Genomic DNA, 27,181 nt, shown 5'->3' with positions numbered 1-27,181 from the left:
TTGCAACTTCTTTTGCAAACTTGATCTCATTTGAGTCTCTTATCCATACTTTGTAATGGGCAAAACAGGAAGGTGGTGAAGCAGGTTTCAATGATCCATCCAGTTAGGTCAGGAGCCCAGACGGCAGCAGGGAGAAAGAATCTATTAGCTCCACAGCCCCAGGGAGAGAGTTGGCAAGGGTGAAAAACCATGTGTGGGTCCCAGCCAAGTAAACTGGGATTCAGGGCAGAACTCCAGTTCCAGGAGGGAGAATGGAAAGGAGGAAAAGGAACTGGGGCCGCAGCCTAGTTATTAAATAGGGCCCACAGGTGGCCAGGCCCATCTCTGCTACATGGATTCCAAACTCCTACCTGCAGAGTTCCAGAACCCCATGACTGGCTTTTGAAGAGGAAGCAGAAGAATATCAGGTGAATAAGGAGCGGGGTGGAGAGGTTATGAAGCACTTAGAAAGGCATGAAGAGAGTAGTGGGAGTGGCAAGTTAATCAATAAGATAGGCCTGAGTAAGTTTGCCAGAGAAAATACAGGATTCTTACTTACATTTGGATAACAGATAAACGATGAATACATTTAAGGACAAGTATGTTGAATATAATATTTGGGACATATTTAGACCAAAAAAATTGTTGTTTATCGGAAATTTAAATTCAACTGGGCATCCTATGTTTTTATTTACAAAATCTGGCATACGCTACATGTGGGTCTTGTGGAGGATGAGGCCGGAAGGTTTGGCAGAGCAAAATCACAAAGGGTCTTGTGTGCCATACTTGGCCTATAATGAGGAGCTGTCAAAGTTTATAAGCAGGGGAATAATATAATCAGTTTTGCATTTTAGAATCATTATTGTAGTAGTCCTTTGGTGAACGACAGTTCAAAAAGACAGTGTCATGCAGGGTCTCTGGTCCCACTCCCCACACCAGAACGCAGGATATGGCGAGGCCAAAAAGGAGCACCCACGGAGCCATGGATGGGGCTTCATACCACTACACTCTTGCTGGCGGCTGGGTTAGAGACACAGGAAGCAGGAGCCACACACGATGCACAATCCGATGTCCACTTCCCTGCTTGCCAACCAACCCACCCAACCCCTTGCCAGTGTAGCCACGGCAGTTATATTAGCAGCCGCTAATGGCTAACCGGTAACAGCTGATGGCCACCCAGCCACAGCGCATGGCCATCTGATTACAGCTGATGGCCATCTAATAACTGAGCCAGCACCTTTCCACGTGAGGTCGAGAGCCTGGAAACTGCTCTCTGGGACTCTGACCCCACAGACCAGAACTGATAGACCAGAAAGCTATGTAAATAGCCCAAACTCGAGGAGAACTGAATATCTTTGCTCGCTTCATAATTCTGCCTAACGCTCATGAGATTCCCAGGTTCACTTGGGCTGTAGAGACCAAACTACTCTTTCAAGAGCTGCTCTTTTGTTTGGAGGAACAAATAACCTTCAGGGTAGAGGGGGACACACACACACACACACACACACACACTTTGTCTTGCTCAAACCTTGTTTCAGTCAAGCACTTTTTTTTTTCTTTTGGAGCTGGAAAGGCCGTAACTTCAGTTTATTTGTATTCCCTCCCACACAAAACTATCAAAACAGGAACAGAGATGAGCAAGGAAAGAGCTGAAAATGTGCTCAATCCACATGTTCTCAGGGCTATTCCCTGGAGGCTGGAGGCTGAGTGCCTGTCAGCGGAGCTTCAGATTCAGCACTAATAGTCGTACACTTCTTGAGGAAGCTGGAAAGATATGTGTATAGATCAATCTCCTGCTAGTAAGTTCAATGTCTTGTTCACCATTGCATCCCCAGTAGGTAATCAATAAACACTTGTTGAATGAGTTCCTTAAGGGAAAAGTCTATGTCTTCTTTATATTTGTTTCTTTAGCACCTGACCCAGGGTTGGGAGTGTTTTTCAGAAAACAGTTCTTGGTTAAAGTGGTCTAATTAATTAATAACCAGAAGTTCTTCCTATTAACTATATTTCTCCAACATTACTTCAAAGTACAACCTGGCATATTTTTCACTCTTCTACTGGACCAGAAAACTGTGTTTCAAAGCTGCAGAATTACACTGATCAGATGCAGTTTTAAAGGTAATTTTCCTCATTTATGTGAAAATGTGAGGGGAATTTTTGTTTGTTTGTTTGTTTGTTTGAGGGTTTTTCTTGGGCATTTTTCTAACTACTGCTGTAAGCTTTGCCATTGCCTGGGTATAAAATAATCCAGGTCTTAAATACTTCTCAGGGACGAACTAGGTCATCACAAAGTGGTACGAACCAAGTGCTTGTTTTCAGCCCACCAGTATAGTAACTTGCACATGTGTCTTTTCCAAGGTTGAAGTGTGAACTTCTTGAGGGCAGAACCTATTCTTATTTATCTCCATAGTCACAGAACTTTCACTGATACTAGGTTTGTTGAATGTTCAAGAGCAGGAAGCCTAAAGGGGTAGAAAAATTCTAGGAAATGCATGGAGTAAATAAAAATACAATAAAAATTATTATAGCCACTCATTATCATATATTATATTCCAAGTATCATGCTAGGTCTTTACATATGTTTTATTCAGTTTCAATCCTAAAAACTCCTTTTGGAGCCAGGTGTTATATGTTCATTTTATGAGTAATGAACCTGAGAATCAGAACTGATGAATCACTTGCCCAGGATGACACAGCTAAGGGACTGGCAGAGCTGAGATTTGGACCTGATTCTAAAGTCCATGCTTTCATAAACCAGGAATTGTCACTTTTCAAGCATGTGTTGGAGAGATGAAAAAGATTGTCGGAGTGCCTGTAACAGCTCTCTCTCATTAGCAGCTATGTGGTACCCCAGAGGATGAAAGTCTGATCTTCTTTGTAATGATGTGTAAGTGCACATATGTGGAAGACAAGAGCAATGGAGATATCTCTTACATTGTTGAGCAGTGTTCCTTTTTTCTCTGTTCAGCATTGTATTCAAGGGAGCACATGCCTTGACATATAATTAAGTCTCATCTCCACCTTGATGGAAGATGATATTGTTATACTTATTATCACACTGTGTTTATCTGGGATGAAACATATGGACTGTGGATGTTATGATCAGTAATACCAACTTCATCTGTGCCACTCAAAGAATACGTGCAGTTTGGCTATGCAATGGAACCACATCAGTCTGGATGTATATGAACTCATCTGTAACAATCCAGATCCCCTTCCGAGCTGTAAATATAATTGCATACATCAGTTATGCTCCAGTCTTTTAAAGTTGCAAATGTGTGCATTTTGTCCAGATGCTGACATCTTTTCAGCAGCCCTCTTCAGCCTGCTCAACTGCCAGCCTCCTCACTAAGTTCACTGGGGTCCCAGGAGGAAATCAGTCTCATTAAGAATGCTGCCTCTGATAATTTGATGCCAAGGTAAGCAGGATTAAATCACAGCTTCACTTCACCAACCTTTTGGCGTCTGTCAAAAGTCAAAGGGCAAATGTTGGCATAACTAATTATATGAATTTAAAAAAATTTGAAAAAGAGGAACCAAAGATGGTAAAAAAAAAAATGGGGGGAGGGAAAACACTTGTTTTAAAAAAATTGAGAAAGCAAATTATGTTTTGCTTGGCTCTGCAAATTAGAAGCCTGCCAAAAATGGTCTGCAAAGGTGTAAGAACCAAAAAGCAACTCCAGTGTTCTGCCTTCATCAGAAACTGGAAGGAGTTTCCTAGAGATGGTCAGGATGGAATTATAGAAAAAACCCTCGTCAGGCCTTCATTCACTGATTCAACGCCAGGGAGGGTGCTAAACATGGGAGATACAACATGAACATGGCATGGTCCTCTGCCTCAGGGAGATACATCAACAGTTCTGCACACTGAAGTGTGACAGTCACCGGGACATAATATTCAAATGACATAGTGGGTGCACAAAGGGGGAGTGGTCAATTCTGTGATTCTTAAAAAAATAAAAAAATAAAAAAAATTTCAAAAGTCATGTGCAGCTAGCTATTTGGTAAGATGACAAACTCTCCCATGGAAAGATGAAGTGGAATCTGAATTAACACATATATTTGAGTCAAATCTCAATTTACACAGGTCCTAAGAAGGGAATGATCTGGTTAATTGTTCTCTCTTTTAATTTCTAGGATACTAATTTTACACAACAGGATTGCTGTCATACAGTACTAAGCAATTCCCCCTCCATGCCCATTCCCCACCCTCCGTCTCCACCACTCGAATAGAGATAGGTGAGCAGGGCTCGATCCGGACTCCACTCTAAATGTGTGACTTGGAGTAACTCGCACCACTCCTCGGGGCTTCAGTCTCTTTGCCCGGTAAAGTGAGGAACTCTGGTTAGCTCTCAAGTCCATTTCTGCTCTGAATTACGAAATAGAGACAAGAAACCAGAAAGGAAACTCAAGAGAAACAAAAGTGAAAGTGCCCAGAGGAAATACAGTAGTAAACAAAAGTACAAAATTTTATATCTCACTGGAAAACGTGGCAGAGTTCCCAAATACTTTTTTTTCAGCAACCGAGACTTGAGAAAGAATGAAAAGTCTATCACGCCCTCTGAATGTGAATAAGATCAGTGCAACACGAATCCACCTTGCCATGCAGCTGTCTTCTTAAACAATGCTCCCTGACCCTGAACAAGTGTTGTTCATTAAAAATTTCTTCCAAAAAAATCAACCCTTAATGAAGGGCGCGTTTCCACATAATAAACCGCCATGGAACACCACATAAGGGTGTATCCCGCTTTGGGAAATGAGAGAAAAGGGGGTAAAGAGACGAAGGATTCGAACCAATATTAGATGCTGCTTGGCGTTGCCACGCGGGTGTCATAAAGAGCATCGAAGCAAACTATTTTAAAACTTAGGAAATACGGTAGCCTTTAAACTTTATCATTTCTTCCATTAGGTAAGAGACTTCTTTGAACATAACCCAGGACGGTACACCCGCCCGGGAGCGAAAGCGCTAGCTCTGAGATGGACCGGCAAGTGGAGGCGGCCACAAGGGACCAAGCTGACAGCTTCGCGGAGCGTTTGCGGCGAGTGTGGGACCCGGACACGCAACCGCCATGGCTAGAGGGTGCGGTCTGAACCCATCAAGGCTCATTGGGTTCCTTTGGAAGATGCTCTCTGCTGCGGGAGCCTCCTTTCACAGGAGAGGGTGCGTGAGCGCGCGCGCGCGCACACACACACGCGCGCACACACACACACACACACACACACCACGCACACACGTCCTTCCCCTGGAGTTGTGTCTCGTCTCCCTTTTGTTTTTCTCCCTTCCCAGTCATGAGACCCGGAAGTTTTTTTTTTCGTTTTTTTTTAATCCCGTCTCTCTCCCTTTTCTAACCGCCCCCCCCCAATCTATCACATGGCAGATAGAATAAAAACAGAAAAATGGCGACGGTCACGTTGTGGCGAGCTTTGCTGCGTCATTAGATAATCCTCATGCAAATAGCGGGAAGAACAAAGGAAGGGGGGCTCGGGACCCCGGGGGGCGCAGGTGGGTGTGGGGGTGGCGGGCCGCGCGCGGGGGCGACGGCGCGTGCGGGGGTCGGGCGCCTGCGGGAGGCGTGCGGCCGCGGGGCTCCGTGCTGCCGAGTGTCTACGTCTGTGTGCGCGGCCGTGAGCCACCGTGGAACGCTAGCCGTGGGCGCCGGAGCCCGCCCGGGGGCGCGGGAAGCCGTGGGGGCCAAGAACCGTTCGGCGAGGCTGGCCGCGGCGCGCGCACACGCATACGCACACGCAGCCGCGAGGCTCGGCCGGCTCGGGGCCCGCGCGGGGGGCGGGCCGAGGGCGGGGCGGGCCGTGCGGCGGCGAGGGCCGAGGGCGCGCCAGTGCCCGGCGCGGGGCGCCTGCCCGCTTGCAGCCGCCTGTGGGGACCGCACGCAGCTGGCCACCTCCGGGTAGGCAGAGGGGCGCCGGGGGGGCGGGGCGGGGCGAGGCGGGTGGGGGGGCGCCTCACTCCCGCACGGACTTCCAGCGTGTTGCCGGGTTTGTTGTTGTTGGGGTGTATTTTTCTTCCTGCGGGGTGCGGGGGGGCGGCGACCTCGCCCACCGGCATTTCCGCGGTTTCCCTTTGGCCCTCGCTGGGTTGTCAGGAGCCGCACAGGGTGGACGTGGGCGCGGGTGGCCCCTCGGCGCCCCACTTCGGCCCCCTGGAGGGGCAGCGGCGCGGAGGGGCGGGGCGGGGTGTGTGTATAAATGTTGCGCACTCGCTTTTCCCCCACCCCCGCCTTCTTTCAGGGTGCTGGCGTGGGTCCCTCGCGGTCCGGCGGCGACTGTAAATAGAGCCTGGATGTTGTTTACATGAAGGATCCGGCGGGAGGAGTCTGCGAGGAGGAGGCGGAGGAGGAGGGAGGGAGGAGAGAGGAAGACCGGAGTCCCCGCGGCGACGGCGGTCAGGGGTAAGGGTGAACCCCGCGCGGCGTCCGGGGACGGGGCGCTACCACGAGGCCACAGCGCTGGACCCTGGGGTAGGAGGGCGAATTGGCACGGGGCGGGGAGATGGTGGTCTGTCAGAGTGGCATTTTTAGCTTGCAACCTGCCACGCAGATTCTCCTGGGCTAAAGGGGAGAGGATGTGTGTGGGGAGGGCGGGGAAGCCTCGATTTCTCCGCACGTTTATTCTCCCATCCCCAGTCTTTTCCCGCTTCTCTTCGGGCTCACCTGTTTATTTTCATCAACCAGATCCTGCAGTGTTTTTTGTAAGCAGGAGAGAGAGGCTGTTTCTTTTATTAGAAACATTATTGGGGAGGGGGGTGCATTGCTGTAATTTATGCCGGTCCAGGTCGGGTTTTCTAGAGGGGGAGGGGACTTGGCGGACACCTCCTGTTCCTGACCTTAGCTGACCTCAGGGCTTCTCCCCGCCTTCCCGGGCCAAAGAATCCTTTCCCTCACTCAGCTACCCGCACACCAGCAGCCACCTTTTTGGAGAAGGACCACACCTGTGCTTATTCCGGCTTTGGAGGAGAGGTGAGCCGAGAAAGCAGGGAATCCTGTGTTCCCCAGAGCTCTTAGCGAATCCCCCATCACAGAATCTGCCAGAAAGTGCTTCTTTCACCTGCTGGATTGCACTGGGCACGTCCATTCCCTCAGCCTGGCAAGTTGTGGCCTACAGCTGTGTTGGGATTTTTCTCTTCCCTCTGTATCTGCGTTCCACCAACCATCAACTTAACTGCTGGGTTTAGATGGAGAGAGGTGACCCCCGTGGCTCAGTGCCGTTATTTATTCCCCATTGGATCTTCAGCTGTCCTCCTACAGCCCCCAACATTCTTCCCCTAAGAGCTCAGCCCAGAATCAGGCCTAAGCAGTCTCTGGCTCTCTTTCCCAAGGCCCCACCCTGGCCCCTCTTCTTTCTCCAGAGCCAAACACGCCTCCCAAAGCAGAAGGCACACCCAGCCCCAAATCTATCCAAAAGGGAGGAGAAAACGGTGGAAGAGAAGAGACCCAAGGGTCTCCTTTCTGTCCTGAATGTCCCCAATATTTACCTTTTCAAACTTGGTGGATTTGTAATCCCTTTATTCTTCTTACCAGCTGTGCCTCCCAACCTCTTTTCCCCTAGTCCTGTGATAGATACTTGGGGAGATGGAGAAAGAAGTTGTCACCTTCCCTGGAATGAGGCATTTTTCTCCCCAGTCTTTTTGTTTGTGAGATGCTTAAAGAGTAAAATATAAATATGTTTGCACGCTTATTTGAACTTGTTTTCTTGCTGGCTAATGAATAGCTGGGACTTAAAAGGGAGGGAGGAGAAAGAGATGAGAAGAGAATACTGCCTGTAGTTTCCACCACCTGAGCATCCACAGTAGCTGGAGAAGACCCTTCGGTAAAAGCCTGCAGTCTCTCTTCCATGACATCACCCCCTAAGCCCTTCCAACTTTAGCTTCAGAACAGGAAGAAGGCTCAAAATAGAACTACCTTAGGAACCCAGCTCCTTTAGAAGATCAACTTTGAAATCAGCTCCAGGAGGAACACTGAACTTTGACATAGGGAGAGAAAGCTGTAGAGTTTGTAATTGGTTCCTTCGGGGAAGGGTGGGGGGATACTTTCCATGTATATTCAGAAAAGCTTTTCTCAAGATAACTTAGGTACATAGACCAATGAATGATTAATAGGATGATTCAAAATTCATTCATTGAATTATTCATATATTTCAGTATATCAACAATAACAAGTACTGTTCAGAATGAATTAAAGAGGAGCTCCTGGAATGTGAGCTAGAGAGTCTGCTAGAGATGGAGGAAGTTGTGGTGGGGAGGCAAGTAGGGAGCACTTGAGGGAGGCAAAGAATCCAAGGATGCAGCAGTGACAGCTACTTTTGAGTATGGAAATTGAGAGGCTCATTATAAACAGTGGCCGTAACTTTGGCAGCGTGATTAATAGCCTGGACACAGAAGTAACACAGAGGTAAGGATGTCAGGATTTTCCACCTTTACCTTGGAAATTAACTCCGTATCTTTGAAACAGTGTCTCCGTTCTTTCCCTGAATGGAGATACGCCTTTTTGAGCTAAAAGCGTTTTTCCGTCTTTGGAAAGAGCTGCTTAATAAGTGATCATCATCGAAGTATTGACCATTTAAGGATTAGTCGTGGGGCAGAAAATACTTGGCATAACTTGAGCATCTGGTGAGTGCTGTAGAAGGGCTTGCTGTTGGAGGGGTAACATCTTTTAATCTAGTTCAGGTTGAAAAGAATCCAGGTGACAGCGACAGGGTTTTCTGTACCTGCCTGAAAACAGTAGCCACTAGACAGGTAGCTGTCAAGCACCTGAAGTCGGGTTACAGTGATGAGGAACTGAATTTTAAATTTGTATTTAATTCTTGAAATTGCTACTTGATTCAGGTACTGGAAAACTTACATATGTTTAGAAACAATTTGGGCACATGCAATTTGGGTACTTTTTAAATTGTAAACTTTATACAATCTGTATACAGATTATTTCTGATGGAATTTAGTGTTTGAAATGAGATGTGTTATAAATGTGAAATACATTCCGGATTTCAAAGACTTAATACAAAAAAAGAAAATATCTCATGAATAATTTATATATTAGTCACATGCCCACATGGTGATACTTTGGATATATTGAGTTAAACTAAATATATTGTTCAAGTTAATTTCACCTGTTTATTTGTTTTTAACTATGGCTGCTAGGATATTTACATAATATGGCTTGTATTTCACCTCTCTTGGACAGTGCTGGCCTGTAACATCACTCCTTTTGGTCCACGGATTAATTTCCAAAAGAGGTACTGCATGAAATACAGTTATTTCATGTTTGTCCACCGTCTACTTTCCCCTGCTTTCTTCCATGTGGAGATTTGGGGACCTCAAGAGTTACTGTTACAGTACATGAGACCTAATAGTGATGGCTTTGCCTATTTGTATGCAGGAAGCGTGTCCTACTCAGGAAGGTCAGTAACCACGTGCAGGGTACTAGAAGGGCTAGTAGGGGGTCGCATCGGAAAATTTAGGTACCCACACATTTAGTTATAGCTGCTTTTGTAAAAGGCTCCTGGGTATGCCAAAATATCTCAGAGTACAGTAACAATTGTGACACCTGGTGGCATCTTAACGATTCCACTCACCACTCACCTTTGTTTACTTTCTCTTCCTCTTTCATTTACTTTCTCCCCCCCCCCCCCCCCGTACTCCCTCATAGCTCCACTGGTGGTAATTGAGCCGAGTAGGTTTGCTGACCCCTTTCCTCCAAAAAAAGTTTAATGCTGACCTGAAGAGAGAGAATGCTGTGTTTGGGGTTTGGTTTTATCTAATGTGATTCAGTAACAGCCCTCCAAGGGACTTAAGGGCCATTTAGTACTAGCCCTTCATTTTATCCATGACAGACTGTCAAGTGTCTTGCTTATGACCATACTGACAAAGGCTGGAATTAAACATACACTTTTGTTGATAACTTATTTAAAGAATCCCTGGGAAATGAAGAGAGGTTCATCAATTAATCAAATGTTTGTTGAGCTTGTACTTGGTGAGAAAGACTGACTAGTGTGAAGGGACATGAAGAAAACAGTCTCTGACTTTAGGAACAAACAGTACTACTGATTTGAGGAAATAAGAGGTGACCTGCCAACTTGAGTTATGGTATAAGATGTAGCCCTTAATAACGAGTGTAACACTGATGTGGCATGTGTTACAAGTAGAAATATGTTCATTTTACAGAAGTAGGAGTAGAAGCTCTGAGAACGGTGGACTCTGCAGAAAAGAGAGGTGTAGATGTGTTTCTGGAACAGCCCACAGCTCAAGAATTGGAGGTCAGTGCAAGACTTTGGTATCGTCTCCTTTAGCTGTCCATTAAGGGAATTTGAGAATGTGTAAGACCCAGCATTTTTAAATGGCGCTGCTGCAGTAATGAGAAAATTATAGATTAATTGGAGACAGTCAGGGTTTTTAGAGATGGTTAGCTAGGGGTGGATCATTTTGACTAGCTATTCTAAAAGGGTATGTAATATAGAAGTGAAATCAGAATAAGATTGGTGAGCAAATTATAACATCTAAAATCTAGGGCAGAAATGGAATCTAGAGCAAAAGCAGAAAGTAAAATAACTGTGGAGTAGACAGTTGAACTAAAAGTATGTATGCTGAGTGCATGTGTAAGGAGGAAAGGCCCATATAACAGAGTTATGGGCCAGTCCATTTATTTGTAAATTTTTAGTCTTCTGGAGCCCTTTTGGGCTAAAATCCCAGTCAGCATGAGCAAGAAAGCTCATTCCTCTTTCTGTCTCTACATTATTGTGTACATACTTTCTGTGATAGGTCTTTTCCTCCAGAGGGACCTGCAAGGGTTATGCAGCACGAGATTACTTAGAGGTCAGTGCTTGCAGTGGGTAAAACAGTGACACCCCCTTTATAAATAGTTTCTGTTACTGCTTCTTTGTGAGAATCAGGGTGGACTTTGCACAGGGTAGTCAGTGGTCCTTGGCTTTTCCTTCACCTTTTTAGCCAATTTCTTTCTCCTTTAAAAAAAAAAAAGAAGAAAAAAGTCTGTAACCCCCTCAATCCAGGTTTACTACTAATCTTTGGCGCAAGTTAGTTTTTTAACACTCTTAATATAGCAAAACTGCAATAAAATGCAAGTATACATTCTGTGTACCTCTGACTAAGCAGTAGTTGACATTTGAGCATTTTTTACTGACAATACATTCTTACAACGTCAAAGTTTGGTCAAATATGTTTTATAATACTGAATTGGATTATGGTTTTCACATTGGAAAACAAAGTCACATTTTAGTAAAAGACCAGTGGATTTAATTTAAAAATCTATTTAAACTACTTTAGTTTAAAAGTATTTTCATGTATTTTGCATTGCTAGCAGCTTATCAGTACCTTCAGTTACGTAATATGTAATCAGAAACTTAAAGGTTTAAAGTAATTTGTGTTTTCATTTTTAGTCTGTATATAAGAGGGACATGACATGTTTTCTGTGTCTGCATTTGTACTCCACAGGATTCAAAAGCAAGTTTTTTATGCTACCAGTTTGCCAGAAGTACTCAGTTTTCTAGATAATAATATTTGGTACATGCATCATGAAGAAATTATTCTCAGCTGTATCATTTTTATCACAGAAGAACTGAGTTTAAAATCAGTTTAATCACTGGAGGAAAGCATTTTATACCACTATTTCTTTTCTCCTCTCTTACTACACAATATAATTTCACACTGTAGCATGAGCACCTGCAGTTGTTCGTTTTAAAATTAAAACAATTTGATTTTTATAAGAAAAATCTATGGAATGGGAAATGTTTCTGATAAATTTGGCTTTTTAAAAGGCACATTTATAAAGAATAATTTCTAAGAAGAAACAAAACTTACATTTTTGAAGCATTTATTAATATTTATAAAACATACTTCTGAAAACCCATATTTTTCTTCCTTGAAGCTGCTTAAGAATTATTCTGAGCATATTGATTTAGATAACTTCACAGCATAATGACAATTTGCTTTTCATGACTTGGTCTTTTGGCTCCTCCTCCCCCAACTTAGGTAGAAAAGAAGGAAATGAGAGAAAATTAAGGAAATATTTTTATTGTATCAATGTTTAGCTGTCTGATTTTTGGTCATGGCTAATAGAGTGAATTTCAGCTTGGTATTATATTACAAACATTTCATTACAAACATTAAGTTCATCTTTGTGTATTTCATTTTTAGACATTAAGTTGCACTAGCATTCAGTTTTAGTGAAGAATAGTCTAGTAACTAGTAAGTATATCAGAGTTATCTGTTCCCATATGTATCTCCCCTCCAGTATCTCAGAGTAAGTATTCATCGTTTCCAAAGCTGACAGAACTCGTGGCCAGGAAATATTCAGTGGTAATCTATTTACACTTTTTGATGATGGGTCAGCTATCTTAAATTGTATTCTCAAATAATCCCAATATCTTTGTTCATTTAACAGATGTTTATAATTTGGTTGCAAATGTGCAACTACTTCCAGGAACCTTAGGTTATGGGATCCAACTTAAAAAAAAAAATAAAAATCTTCGTTGCCCTCTCGTGTTTCAACTTTGTATTACATCAGTTGGCCAAGACCTAGGCAATGACCTCTTTAACTTTTAGATATTTTTGCTTTAGAAAATGTTATAGTAATTTGTGCGTAGGTAGATTATTTCATTGAATATTACCTTTTGAAGATAAGGTCAGTTTCATAGTGCATAAAATTAATTGAATTAGTCATTGTACTCTTATTTTATGGCTTCTGATCTAAAGAATTGATTCATCTTCTGACGTATTTGAAGTACAGTGCTAATATCTTATTTGCATATAATTAGTCTTTGAAACTGAACAAATACCTAATTAAAAAATTATTTTTCAAATATCTGTCAAATTTCACTCATATTGAAATAACTTGAGAACTTACGACTGACATGGAATAAAATCGAGTGAATCATGGTTTTCATAAGTTAGTATTCTAAAGCCTGAATTACAATTTCAGAATCTTTCTCTACTTTTTTTTAAAAGTAAGAGTTATCTCTGAAATGACTTCAGGGTACATCTCAAAGATACAGATAATTTCAAAGCAAGTGATACGTATATGTTGATTTTTTTTTTTAAATGCGTTCCAAAAGTTGTCAACGATTGTTATGCTACCGTAACTGTGGAATTGATATGAACTACAGTAAAAAACGCCCTGCAGGTGTGCTAAATATATAATCATCATCAGTGTCATCAATTTGAGTACATTCTTAGCACTCAGGCAGGAACAATAAAAGTCATTTTTTTGGTAATGTGCATTTCTTCTTAAAACATAACCCTCCACCTAGTTTCTGCATCATGATCTGAGGTATTGAGAAAACTAAAAATCTTAAGCAAAAGTAGATGTTTTCAGAAATCTTTTTGTTCGTATAAGTTTGTAAACTGAATATCCAGTTGATGGAGTTGAATGGACAGGTTGGGGTAGAGGGGAGAAAGCACTGGGCTCAGTCATAAGACATGGATTTGATCCCAGGATTTGATCTCACCATAACTTAAGGTATAATCTCAGGTAAATCACCTAAACCTCTCTTAGGTTTTTATTTTCTATCTGTAAAATGGGCTAATGATATCTAACCTATTTCCAGATTGCTTTTTTGAAAAATTAATGAATAATTTATTGACAACCACATAGGGTTCTTGTAGAAAAGCAAACGAGAAAACATATAGACAACTATGGAATATTAGGCAGATGTGAAGAATTGTTGCCATGTTAGATCGGGAGCATTTTGAGAACAGGGACCGTGTCTTATTTAATCTTAATTTCCTGAGCATCTAGAGGAGGTCTTCGAATATAGTAGTTTCTCAGTAAATATTGCATGAATGATTGAGGTCAGGGGGATTGAGTCAGCAAATCTATGCGTGGAAGAAATACATTGAAACATAGCTGGAAAGCTTACTGCATAACCGTGTGGTTGTCATCCTCATTAATATGTATAAATCACGTGTTTGTTTTTCAATTCTGTTCTAATTCACCTGGGCCTCTTAATATTTCAGCATCACCACTTGCTGAGCTGTGACCCCCACTTTTTCTTCTTCCCTACATCTCGAACCAGAAGGGAATCTTTTAGTCTTCCACTTCATGGGGAGCCTATGGAGGAAGTCATGCAATCACCTGGAAAAGATGCCACCAGCCAACACAGTGACTGACAGGCTGCCCTGGCTCAGTTATCACAGTGCTGATGCTGTCCATTCTAAAGGTACAGTACTGTGATAACTGAAGGATGGCAGCCATCTTGCCTTCTATCCGAGGAGTCCCATCATGCCCAGGGAAGAAGACAGAAGAAGAAAGACGCGTGTGAAACAGGTGCGGGGACCCAGAAACTCTCTTACGCTGTTCCTTTATTGTACCTTCCCTAGGGCATACAGCATGTTATTCAATCTGTCTTTGCCTTATTTTGAACATGGGGATAAAGAGGAGTTGGGTCGTTGTTTGCAAAGCAGTGTGAAGACTTGTACCAAGTGGATATATATTAAGATCTTTGAAACTTCCAAGAGTCTGATATTAGATAAGTACTAAGTGTGAATTAGCATTTTAGGAGTGGTATTCAGAGAAATTTGCCATTTTTATAAGTGTAAGAGGTAACCTGATTAGAATAACTTGGCACTTACAGTATTAGATAGTCAAAATGAAATTCAACTTAAATGGGGAGAAAAAAGCTCTACGTGTTGAACAGTATTGATATAATTGCATGAATAAAATTATGTCTTTGTGTTTGAAGAATGGAGAGGGACATGGCATGTTTCTTTCAGGAACATAAATACTTGAAATCTAGTCTAATTCTAAAAATATTTGTTGAATGCCCATGTTATTGCTGTTGGTGTCACCTTTACATGAAAATCAGATGCAAATAATTTTTATCAACTAATTAAAGACCACCCTGCAGTGACAGAACAAATTAATTTTAGGGGTATGAAGCTATAAATACCAAGCCAACAGAAGGTTTACATAAAAGACTAGGAAATTTTGTAAAGCACTCATCTTCAACCTGCATCCTACTCTAGAGAGTATTGTTAGGGTGGGCTTATTAGAGAAGCCAGAGTTTCCTCCATCCCTCCTTCCTCAAGACTCCTAAGGAAGCTGTACACATGGAACAGCAGCAGACAAGAAGCAAAGTACACACCCTCATTATGTGTTAGATCACAGTCTGCTGCAAGGCTCAGGAAATGTCATGGAGTTTAGGCTCAATGCCTAAACAGGGACATCTTACCTTTTCCTAGGCTCATGTCTGTATCTGGGAACTGTATCATTCCTGTCTGTAACTGGATGGCTAGCTGGTGAAGAACCTAAAGCAGTAACCCATATGCTTGGGCAAAAAGAGAATAAAGCCTGTTAGGGTCAGACTCTACTTGGACCTGCCTACTACTACAGGGCGAGAAGAACCAGTGTGAAGGAAAACCACATTTGTGATCTGAACGAACAGAGTCCGAACCCACTAGTCAGCACAGCCCAGTCAGTCTTAGACTTGGGCCATTTGTATTTTCATGTCCTTCACTGGAACGGAGTAAGAAAAAAAGGGAACTGGAAGTGGGTGAATAGGCAAAAGCCTTGCCTCCCTGTCCAGAGAGGTTCAGTTTCACCCTTCACTGTCCTCAGGCATTCCTGGTCGTTCCTTTGCTGGTTCACACAATTCTCTTTCACCTCTCCTTTCCGCTTTTCCACCTGAAGAAGTAACCCCTTGAGCCACACCTGCTTGGTCCTGAATTGTTGTTTTGCATATAGCATTGACCACATTATGGCCCAGTACCTTCACATGTCCTCATGTATTCACAATTGTTCTACACTGCAGGCGAGACAGTGTTTTTGATTAATAATTGGGAGCGATGGCTCTGCTCAGTTGTGTATTATACTACCAGCCCTGAAATTCCTTGGAGTGTTCTGCTCCCATGAACAGAAAAGGAATTTCTGACAGAAACTCTGGAAGAACTTCTAAGAAAGGAAAGTTCTGGGATTGGTGAATTCTCAAGTAACTTGAAATACTCCTAATTTTTAGTAGTATAGCAGGTGGAAAAAAGTGCTTCAGGGACTGAGGTGTTATGCAATCGTTGGCGTTGCTGAGGATTTCACCACCTTGCCTGATCTTCCTGTTTTCCCGTTACTGGTTCTATAAAAATTCAGGTTTTATACTTACCCAACCTTGACCCCGGGATTCACACCCAAGTCTTGGGTGTTGCAGAGCTGAGTGTTGGGTGTATTTTGGAATCACCCCTGTATTTCTACAGATGGAGCTATACTGGGCCCCACTTCCTGTCAACAGGGAAGCCTGAGGCTGGGTCTGCAGCAGTATTGCCGGGAGGCTTGCACAGGCCTGGAGGCCCTTGGCATCTTCCAGGCAGTTCATAGATGTAAGGTGTTCCAACAGGTTAAGTGAGAAACGATGCAAGAGAAATTGGATGGGGTTTTTCCACTAGGATTAAAACACACAAAGTGTATTGGTTGGTGTACTCATTGTGGTCTTTGGTTTAGGTATGAGAAAGGGAAGGATGGAATTAAGTATAGAAATACCACATGATCCAGCAATTCCATTTCTGGTTTAATACCCAAATGAAGGGACTCAGACAGATGATATACCCGTGTTCACAGCAGTATTATTCACAATAGCCAAAAAATAAGAAGCAACCCAAATGTCTGTCAGATGAATGGACAAACAAAGGTATATACCTAACAATGAAATACTGTTCAGCTTTAAAAAGGAAGAAAATACTGACATGTGCTATAACATGGATGAACCTTGATGATATATGCAGAGTGAAGTAAGCTGGACACAAAAGGACAAATACTGTGTGTCTCCAATTACATGAGGTACCTAGAGTAGTCAAATTCATAGAGACAGAAAATGGAATGGTGGTTTCCTGGGGCTGGAGGAAGGGGAAAATGGGAAGTTCGTGTTCAACGGGTACAAAATTGATTGAGGATGATGAAAAATTCTGGAGATGGAGTCATAACAATGGGAATGTACTTAACGCCACAGAACTGTACACTTAAAAATGGTTATAATAGTACATTTTGTGTCTATTTTCCCACAGAAAAAGCATCAGGGTCATAGCATCATTACAGCCAGCTACAAGATTGATTGCTCACTTTCTTAGGCTTCAGGATGGAAGATAACTGCTGTGTCAAGTGAGCAATTAAAATGTACTTCCCAGGAGTGGAATTGCTGGGTCATATGCTGGTTCTGTTTTTAATTTTTTGAGGAACTTCCATATCAGCTGCACCAATAGCGGCTGCACCAATCTGCAATCCCACCAACGATGCATGAGGGTTCCCTTTTCTCCACATCCTCGCCAACACTTGTTTATTGATTTATTGATGATAGCCATTCTGACAGATGTGAGGTGATATCTGATTGTGGTTTTAATTTGCATTTCTCTAACGATTAGTGACATTGAGCATCTTTTCATATGTCTGTTGGTCATCTGTATGTCTTTAGAGAAATGCCTGTTCATGTCCTCCGCCCATTTTTTAATTGGGTTTGTTTTGTTTGAGTTGTACGTTGTTGAGTTGTATGAGTTTTTTATAAATTTTGGCTATTAAACCCTTATCAGATGTGTCATTGGCAAATACCTTCTCCCATTCAGTAGGATGTCTTTTTTGTTGTTGTTGATGGTTTCTTTTGCTGTGAAAAAATTTTTTAGTTTGATGTTGTCTCACGTGGATATTTTTCCTTTTGCTTCCCTTGCCCAAGGGGATATATCAGTAAAAATATTACTAAGGGTAATGTCTGCGAATTTACTTCCTATATATTTATCCAAAGAAATCCAAAACACTAATTCAAAAAAATACGTGCACTCCTATGTTTATTGCAGCGCTATTCACAATAGCCAAGATACAGAAACAACCAAAATGCCCACCAATAGACAGTTGGATAAAGAAACTGGGGTATATTTATACAATGGAGTATTATTTTGCCTTAAAAAAGAATGAAATCTTACCATTTGCAGCAACATGGATGGACTCTTAGAGAATATTATGCTACGTGAAATGAGTCAGATTGAGAAAGATAAATACCTTATGATCCCACTTATATGTGGAATCTGAAGAACAGAATAAATGAGTAAACAAAACAGAAGTAGACTCAGATATAGAGAAAAAACTGATGCTTGCTAGATGGTATGCGGGTGGGGGATGGGAGAGAAGGTGAAGGGATTAGGAAGTACAAATAGGTAGTCACAGGGATGTGAAATACAGTATGGGGAATATAACCTATAATGTAAAGATTATGAAGGGTGCCACATGGGTGCTGGACTTATCAGGGAGACCACTTCATAGATTCTGTAGATGCCTGACCACTGCGCTACATACCTGAAGCTGAAGTAGAATAGTATTGAATGTCAACTATGATTAAATATTATATATATATATATATATATATATACACACACACACACATACATACACACACAGTTATGGGATGTAAAGTACAGCGTAGAGAATATAGCCAATGGTATTGTAACAGCTATAGATGATGTCAGAGGAATAGTAGATTGGGGGGAGTATCACTTTGTGAGGGGTGTAAATGTCTATGTTGTTTTGTACACCTGAAACTAATTTAAAATTTTTTTTAAAATGTAATTCCCATATCCTTAGCATTTAATGTTCTCCAGTCTGTAAACTGTTGAGGTATTTCCAGGGTTTCTGACATAATATAGCCTTAAAATTTTGTGAAATATAAAGAAAACTATAACAGTGAAAGAACTAAAAGACTTAGAAGAAGGCCTCAACAAGAAATCGAATGATGGCTCTATGCCTTTTCTGGTGAAATTGGGCAACATGCTGGACCTCTCCCTACTCCACTTCCTTGGAGTTGTGGTAAAGATGAAAAAATACATTTATATGCATACATACAAACACACACAAACATGTATGTGTATATATGTGTGTGGTCATTTTGATGACTAAAGCAACATTCAAATGTGGCATATTTCTTATCCTCAAAATGTAGAAATACATTCTGAAACAATAGCATTAGTATTTTAAACCAAGTTTTAAAAATTAATTAGGCTTGAAACTCAAGTATTTTATCAGCCTCATTAAAGAGAGCTTTCTAGGGGCCGCCGGTTGGCTCAGTTGGTTAGAAAGCAGTGCTCTTAGCAAGGTTGCCGGTTTGATCCCCACATGGGCCACTGTGAGCTGCGCCCTCCACAACTAGATTGAAACAACTACTTGACTTGGAGCTGATGGGTCCTGCAAAAACACACACACACACACAAAAAAAAGTTTAAAAAAAGGGAGCTTTCTATAGCTTTCTCTTGATCATGAAAAATTTTTCTATTTTATGTTTAAATTTGAAAATAAGGACATTAAAAACAGATTAGAACTGGACGGCAATAAACTCTCAGAGCCCACATGTTTTATTAGCCATGGGTAAAAAGCATTCATTTGTGGACCCTGCCTAGCTCGTCACAAAGTTCTTAACTTGGGATCATGTTTTGGAAATCAGATTTTAGTTGTAGGAACTGCCCCCGCCAGACCCCATACCTTGATCATGCCACACAAAGTTGGAGCAGACAGTGAGTTCTTGTCCCTGCCACAATTTCAAATATTTTACTATGCCTAGTACATTTTTAGCTTCTCTGAATAACCAGCCAATTATAAATGTGCCACAAATTTGTCTATACCATTCTTAAACTGATTTAGTTCTTCCAGATCAATTGTTTTTTGAGACAACAAGCTGCTTGTGTTTCTGTGCTATACACAGAGGACTTTTTTCCCCCTAAAAATTGCTTCCTTAAAATTCTGCATTCATATTTACACGATCTATCCTTAGGAGTTCATTCTCATTATTACCAGTTAATCTTTTACTACATGACTTGCTCGTGAAGGATGAGCAAGAGTAAGGGAGGCAGCAAAAAGCCACTTTGTATTTTTCTTCCAGATCGGAAACATTGTGAGGATTGCTATTGGAAGAGAATGCCAAGTACAGGAATGTGTGCCTGGAACATTCTCAGCCGGGGTCCCTTAAATTGTTTGAAAGGGTTTGGGTTGTAATATATGTCTCTAATATAATACATGTTAAAACAATTCACATAATTGAAAATGGATTAAAGTGAGCCGATAATATCTTGCTATATGCATTTGGACTATTACTCTACTTTTATTTTCCGTGCAATTATGAAGAGATGGGAGAGTGATGTTAAAAAGTGGTAAAACATAGAGAATGTTTCCAATTTAGTCAGTGGGAAATTTGTTTTCATTTTGTATTACTATCTTTGTAAATGAGATTCCAGACATATTACTTGGACTCTCGTTGCTTGTTTTTTCTTCCCACTTTGAAAATGAATTATCTTTGGATCAGGAATATTTTAGGGTCAAAATAGGGGTAGCTGCCGAGAGTATTTTGCTGAGAAGACTTGAGGCCACGTCTTGGCTCCACAGAAAGGACGGCTGTAACTACCTGTCCATGTCTACCTTTGATCAACTCAGTGTCCCTGTGGGCATCTGATTGAACAGCAGTGGTACGTTTGTTGACCCTTTTCTAGAATACAGTATTTGTCGCATACAGGTTTAGTTCCTCTGGGAAGGCAGAAATTCTCAGTTACATTGATAAGGAGTAGATTTCTGGGAAGCAGTGTCATTAGGAATATAGATGGACCTCTTTTTATGGGAAGGGCATTGTGAACTTTTTTTTTTTTTATAAAGGGTATTTTTTTTTTTTTTAAAGATTTTATTGGGGAAGGAGAACAGGACTTTATTGGGGAACAGTGTGTACTTCCAGGCCTTTTTTCCAAGTCAAGTTGTCGTACTTTCAGTCTTAGTTGTGGAGGGTGCCATTCAGCTTCAAGTTGTTGTCCTTTCAGTCTTAGTTGTGGAGGGCGCAGCTCAGCTCCAGGTCCAGTTGCCGTTGCTAGTTGCAGGGGGCGCTGCCCACCATCCTTTGCGGGACTTGAGGAGTTGAACCGGCAACCTTTTGTTTGAGAGCCACTGGCCCATGTAGGAATCGAACCAGCAGTCTTCGGAGTTAGGAGCATGGAGCTCTAACCGCCTGAGCCACCGGGCCGGCTCCGCATTATGAACTTTTAAGTAAAAAGTTACCAGTGTAATGTATAGTATTATGTCTATACATGAATCTTCCCCGTTTATTATCAGTCACTGATTTCTATTTCAAAAAATCCTGACTTACCCATCAGGTCTCACATTATTCTAATATCACTATTCTAATGTGAACAAGTTTGCCACTCTAGTAAATGCATTTTGGGCAATCCTTTGTATAATTTATATATGTAGAATTTTGTTGAAGTAATTGGATCAGATAGCTAGAGGAGGCCTTCCTTTTTCTCATGCGCTTTCTTTTTTTCAATTGACAGGATTATTTGCTTGAGGTGAGTCAGTATCTGTTGAGTGCCCATGTACCCAGGCACTCGTTTCATCCTAATTCAAATCGTCAAAGAATAGTTCTCCACATTTCACGGTTGAAGAACCTCCCTCACAGGCTCACAGTCCCCAAGCCACCCAGCTGAGCTGGTACAGTACGTGGTAGAACAAGGGTATAAGTCCAGAAAAAAAATTAGTATGTTAATATAGGTTAACCCAACTTTGTTCGTAAGTGTTGATTAGCAGGTAAGGCCTTGGAAAGGAATTAGACCCAACAGTGTAAAAGTGCCTTAAAACTTAACACGTTGCAATCCACACTACCTTGCCCCGTCCACTCTGGCCGCCTTCTGATGCCTTCTGGGCTGTGCAGCTAGAATAACCTTTTTAAAATGAAAATGTGATCATGGCACCACTTTGTTTTAATACCCTCTGACAGCTTTCCTTGCTCTTGGGATCAAGACTGCTGCCCTTCCCACGCCCCAGGAGGTCCTGTTCAATCTGAGTCCCACCTACCTCCCAAGTCCCGTCTCTTACACCCAGTTGACCTTTGTCCAGGGCATCAACCTTCTTTCTATCTCAGGTGCATTTCCTTCTGCCTAGGACATCTCTTATCCTTCAGTCTTTGGTTAAGTATTACTTTCTTACACCCCTTCCCTGACACCCCCAACTATGTCCAGTCACCTGCCACTCCGTGCTTTTCCTTCAGAGCACTTGTCCCAGTTGAAGTACGTAGATTGGGGTGTATGTTCAATGTCTCCGATTGTGAGCTCTGTAAGGCCAGGGACCATGACTGTATCCATTGCGTGGTTCACAGTGCCTGGCACAGGCTGGCACGTAGCTTGCAGTAGAAATCTAATGAGGTGTGAGATTCCGAGTGAAGTCTTCCCTGTTTTCTAAGAATGGATTGGAAGCGTCCAGAGCTAAACACGAGGTGTTTAAAATTCCCAGTTTTCTATGGTCAGGGAACTGCGGCTCTGTGGCCCTCACGTTCCTGCAGAGCTTTTTCAAAAGGGGTCATTTCAGCAGAGCCAGCTCTTGAATTGCCCTCATCCTCCACACCCATACAAGAGGGCTGAAAGATGGAGGGATGTCATCTTTGGGGGAATCTCAGAGAAGGGGAGCACTCCACTTGGAGATGATCTTTTGTCTGAAAGCTGGCGAGCCGCTATCCCAGAGAGAGCTCCCCGTGCCCAGTCCCTGCAAAGCCAACACAAGGAGAGGGAAGAAGGAGGGAAGAGAGCTGCTGCATTTGATGTAAAGGATGAGCGGTTTCTTGACCACCATGGTCTCAAGCGAATCGAGAGACGGTGTCTTGGGACCTAAGCTTTCAGGTTGGGGCCCACAGGGGATCACCTCTCCCCAACCCCTGAGTGGACCTGGCAGTGCCTCTCAAGAAAGTTAAGAGATGTGCCCCAGGAATGAGCCAGGATATGATGGGGACCCAGGTGGGATGGTTTGCATAAGGGACTTTGTGAAGCGACCAGCCAGCATTTCTTGCAGAGCTTTTTTGAAAAATTTCAGCAGAACCGTCTTTCAAATTCACTGTGATAGTCATGAAACAACCTAGAGGATCAGCTCAGGGAGAAGGGGAGGCGTGGGGGTAGGAGGGAGACCATGTCACTCCTCTACCCCAAGCCCCCGGCGCCTCAAGCTTCACTTCACCTGGAGAGAGGTGCAGAGCTTTGCATTGAACATGAGATTCAAGTCTCCATCAAAGTGAAACATTTCATTGGTAAGAGGGCAATTGAGATGATGTTCTACTTGAGGAAAGAGGAGGTTAGAACGCAAAAGTAGAAGTTGTTGGATATACAATATTTTTTTCTTCACTGAGTTGAAATTCAAAACAGTTACAGTTATTCATTAAAAGGGTAAAAGGGCTATAAAATCTCTCTTCAGATAGATGGTTGCATGTCAGTATTTACTTCCCGGGGAAGTCCCCTCACCCACTGCTTCTAAGGTGTGAAGGAATGGAAATACAAACTCAGTATGAATACCTAATGTTTACGGTGGACTGCTGACTCCGTCTACTGTCCCCTCTCCCTTCTCCAGAAAGCAGAAGGCAGTTGAGCAAGACAGCAGAATCCAGGAAGGAAATGTCCCTGTAGCCCACCTCCTGGCAGAGTTGGCTGAAAGAAACTTGCATGAGGGAGGTAGAGTTTTACCCAGTGATACCTCTAGGTTGTCATCCATTGGTGTGAGGCCCAAGACACCCACATCTTTGACCTTTCTTCTTTGTGACCAACAGATGTGCTAAGAATATACCAATGGAGAGCCAGCCGGCTTAGAAACAAAAACAAAACCCTTCAGATGCACATGCCTTTAATAAAGTCAGTCCTATCTAGAAATCCAGTTGTAAGTGAGCGACAGGAAACTGCTTCCTCGTTGTTAGTCCCATCAGTATACCATCAAGGATGGGGACCCTGAAACTGCGTTCTAAATCAAATGTGTCTTGACCATCATTTAAAAACAACAACAACAAAATAGGATAGAAAACGAGGGCCTGGAATGTGGTAAGGACACTACTGCTTCATGAACTTGGCAGGCGCCTACTTGAGTGTATGTGAGTCTGTGTACTGGGGCACACATGTATTTTTCACTCTGGTATCAGCGTAGCTCATGCGTCACTGATCTAGATGTTAAGATTCTAGATCATTTCACCAGGTACTGTAAATTTTGCAATTAAAGCCCAGAAACAGTGAAGACACTTGTCTAAGGCTGGTAGGAAGTAGAACCTGGACCCACCTCTCAGTCTCCCAACTCGTGATTCCTCTTCTTTTCACCAGCCGGGGGAGAATGGCAATAGTAATACTAGCCTAATATATAGTGAGTAATTGCACTGTGCCCACCATTGCGCTAAATACGTCCTCTTATCTCATAGGGAAAGGGGTAAGTTGGTTTTGTGTTTTGTTTCAAGTAAATGTTCATGGCTAAACAGTGACTTAGATCCGTGCTGCAGTCCGTGGCTAGCTTGAATACAGAAGTTGTGAGTAAACATTTAAAGTTTTTATCGCAATTTGTCAGAATAAATTTGTCTGTTGAATCTAGTCATAAAAACATTGGCTTCCATTTTATGTCTTTAAAAAATTTCTAGCAATTAATTTTTGTGTTTTATAAAAGGATCAGTGCATGATGGATTGGCGATCAGAACAAACTGGTCCTTCACCACAGATAGTTTGCAGAGCACTGACTTAGACCCGGCAAAGCCGACCCCTTATCCCTTGATGCTTCTTTACTCCTTGTAGGGCCAGGTGGTCTCAGCTATCCCTGAAAGGGACAGATTACTGGACGCAAGCCCCCTAACAGCAGAGTAGGAGTTACTGTGCTCGCGGGCGAGGGGAGGGACTTCCAATTCTAAAAATAGCTGCCCTTGTCTTGGGGAGGGCTAGTGGAAAAGGCGCTAACACCAATAATAGCCCAAAGCTTTCGTTTACTTCAGAAGAGGGACTCATGGGACGTGTTTTGCTTTCCCCCTTCTGGGAACGCAGAAAGAGCTCTTTCCTTGTAAAGTCCCCACAAGGAAAAGTCCAGCACAGCACCAATTAAATTCTCATTCCCCAAGACTCTCAATCAGTGTGTTAAGAAGCAGAGGGACGATGCTGCAGAGGTCTCTGGGAAGACAGGGCTGATTAAAGGGAGCCTGTGTCTCTCCTTGACTCAGGCTCTGTGGGGAGAAGCACACTTCATAAATCCTTCTGGACTGCTTGTTGGCTACATCCTCAGATTTGTACGAAGAACTGTTTTGAGTGAATCAGTGTGTCTTTGTTTGCATCTTCTGGAATTCCGATGACTGCAGCCAAGGAGCTAGCAAGGCTGAGCACTGGACTGAGCACTGCGCATTTAATCAGTTGAACGCTTCCTTATGTTTTCCTGGTTTGTTCTCATAACAAGTGACCTTAGTCCAACTCCTAGCAACACATGATTGTGGAATGTTCCCTCCTGAGGAATACTGCCTTGTTTTTTCATTCTGAACACACTGAAAATTCAGATAAGTTTGTTTAGACAAGAATCATAGCGTAAGCTAACTGTACCTGCTATATGCCCAGTATTTTACATATGTTATTACTAAGTGTCAAAACAGCCCTGGTCAAATGGGAGAAAAACTAAGGCTTAGAAAAGTTAGGTCACTCACCTGATGTAATTCAGTTCAAGCCCCGGTTTCTGTGTTTGTAAATTTCCTACAAATTCTTATCATCTTTGCACAAAATGAGTCAATGCCAGAAACCCAAAGTCATGACATTTTCCTTTATTCTTTCCATCTGAAAACAGTATCAGGATCCACTTCCTTTTGGTTTGACTTTGAATACACATCACTTATTAAATAAGTAAGGAGCATGATGATGCATTTAACTATAGATCCTGTGAGCTCAGTTCTCATGGTAATAAGAGCTCACGTTGATTGAAGACTGTTTACTGAACTTGCCCATGCCATAACTTTTACCTGTATTATCATATTTAATCTTTCCACAGAAACCACCTCCCCCATCCCCTTTCCTGTCTTATTTTCTCATAGCACTTTTACTTACTATGTTCACACTAACACTTCACTTTACTTAAACTGTTTTTATTGCTACCTCTCCCCTACTGGAATGTAAGCTCCATGAGGGCTGTGTGTCTTTTTAGCTCAATGATATAAAGCCCCCAGCAAGTAGAACCACGCCTGGTAACATAATAGATGCTCAAATATTTGTTAAATGAATGAACAGCCCTCATAGGTAATTATCACTGTCATCCCCATTTTATAGATAAGGAAACTGAGGTTTGTGATACTAAATAATGTATTTGAATTGGAAGCAGTTTTTATTTTTTTATTTTTCAAAATCAGTTTTTAGATGTTAGTGGGAATAATAGCTTCCTTTCTCCACTATATTGTTGGAATGAAAATTTTAACACAAAAAAGGTTGGTTTGGCACTTCGGGTACCCTCCTGAGAGTGGATAAGCAGTACGTATTTGTTGAATACATATATTGGACCTCTCATCTCCAGTAGTAACTATAGCTAGTAGTACAGTAAAAAGATACCTTTCTCTTCTGTCGTGTGCTCCCACGACAACACAGTGAAGGAAAAGTTTCACTAACACACGACTGCTACTGTTGGAGCAGTTGTGGGCCTCTCAGGAGATAGAATTTCAGAGCTGTGAAGGACCTGGGAGATGGTACCCCAGCCTCTCTTCCCAAACCCCCAGCCCAGTGCCAGATTCTGGGACTCAGCTTCTCCCTCACTGGATAGCCTGTTCCACTGACAGACAGTTGTCCTTGAATGGCTGCATTGTCAGAAAATCCTTTGTACTGAGCTGAAATTTATCCCCAGGTAATTTCTATTCATTAGTCTGAGTTCTGCCCTCTAGGAAATTATAGAATAAATGAAATCATCCTTTCACATATCAGGTCTTCAAATATTGCTTTATTTGTACTCATTCTTGGGTTTCTCTTGTCCTAGTCCCTCAAACATTCCTCGTGTGGCGTCTTTCCAGCCATTTTCCCATCCTGCTGGCTCCATTTGGTGGCATGCTGTCCAGCTTGTTCATGTCCAATTTAACTGTCATCCAGTAGCCCAGGTGTGGTCCTGGGATTACATCCATTGTTTCTGGCAATCACACCACCCTATTGGCTCATCCACGCCGCTGGAGTCCGTTAGTGTAAACTGTCTCTGAACTATAGTGGGAAGATAGTGCTGCACAGATGGCACCAAGGATTACTGATGATTGTGAAAAACAATAGTGATGTCTGTGGGCGCTGTCCTCCGTTTCTCTACATTCCTCCACACACAGGACAGTTGCAAGAACAACCGCTTACTGCGTTCAGACTACGTGTAAGACACTGTCCTGGACACTTTACATATACTACTTATTTAATGCTTTAAGCAACCCTGTTTGTAGATATTATTAAACTATTTTGCACTTGACACCAAGA

General features: G+C 42.4%; 1 protein-coding gene across 6 annotated transcripts in view; it reads left to right on the top strand.

Moving 5' to 3' along the window:
• The first annotated feature begins 2,012 nt into the window (after nt 1–2,012).
• The window catches only part of LOC117026872 (uncharacterized), a 61,600-nt gene continuing 36,431 nt past the window's right edge, over nt 2,013–27,181 (top strand). The window contains exons 1-7 of one of the 6 annotated variants that reach the window (XR_004423844.1): nt 2,013–2,097; nt 3,273–3,398; nt 4,889–5,482; nt 6,226–6,455; nt 6,883–6,953; nt 10,154–10,245; nt 13,958–17,227. Coding sequence is in view for 2 of the 6 variants with exons in the window: in XM_033114056.1 (XP_032969947.1) it covers nt 6,289–6,386; nt 6,883–6,953; nt 10,154–10,245 (261 nt within the window). In the remaining 4 variants the exon portion in view is untranslated. Of the gene's footprint in view, nt 2,098–3,272; nt 3,399–4,888; nt 5,483–5,796; nt 5,886–6,225; nt 6,456–6,882; nt 7,967–10,153; nt 10,246–13,957; nt 17,228–27,181 lie in introns of those variants that run through there. The other 5 variants (XR_004423845.1, XM_033114056.1, XR_004423846.1 and 2 more) reach the window with 5 other exon arrangements.

This window comes from Rhinolophus ferrumequinum, chromosome 9 (assembly GCF_004115265.2).
Source record: "Rhinolophus ferrumequinum isolate MPI-CBG mRhiFer1 chromosome 9, mRhiFer1_v1.p, whole genome shotgun sequence".
NCBI lineage: Eukaryota > Metazoa > Chordata > Mammalia > Chiroptera > Rhinolophidae > Rhinolophus > Rhinolophus ferrumequinum.
Note: the sequence above shows the minus strand (reverse complement) of the source record. Positions and strands in the feature narration are given on the sequence as shown.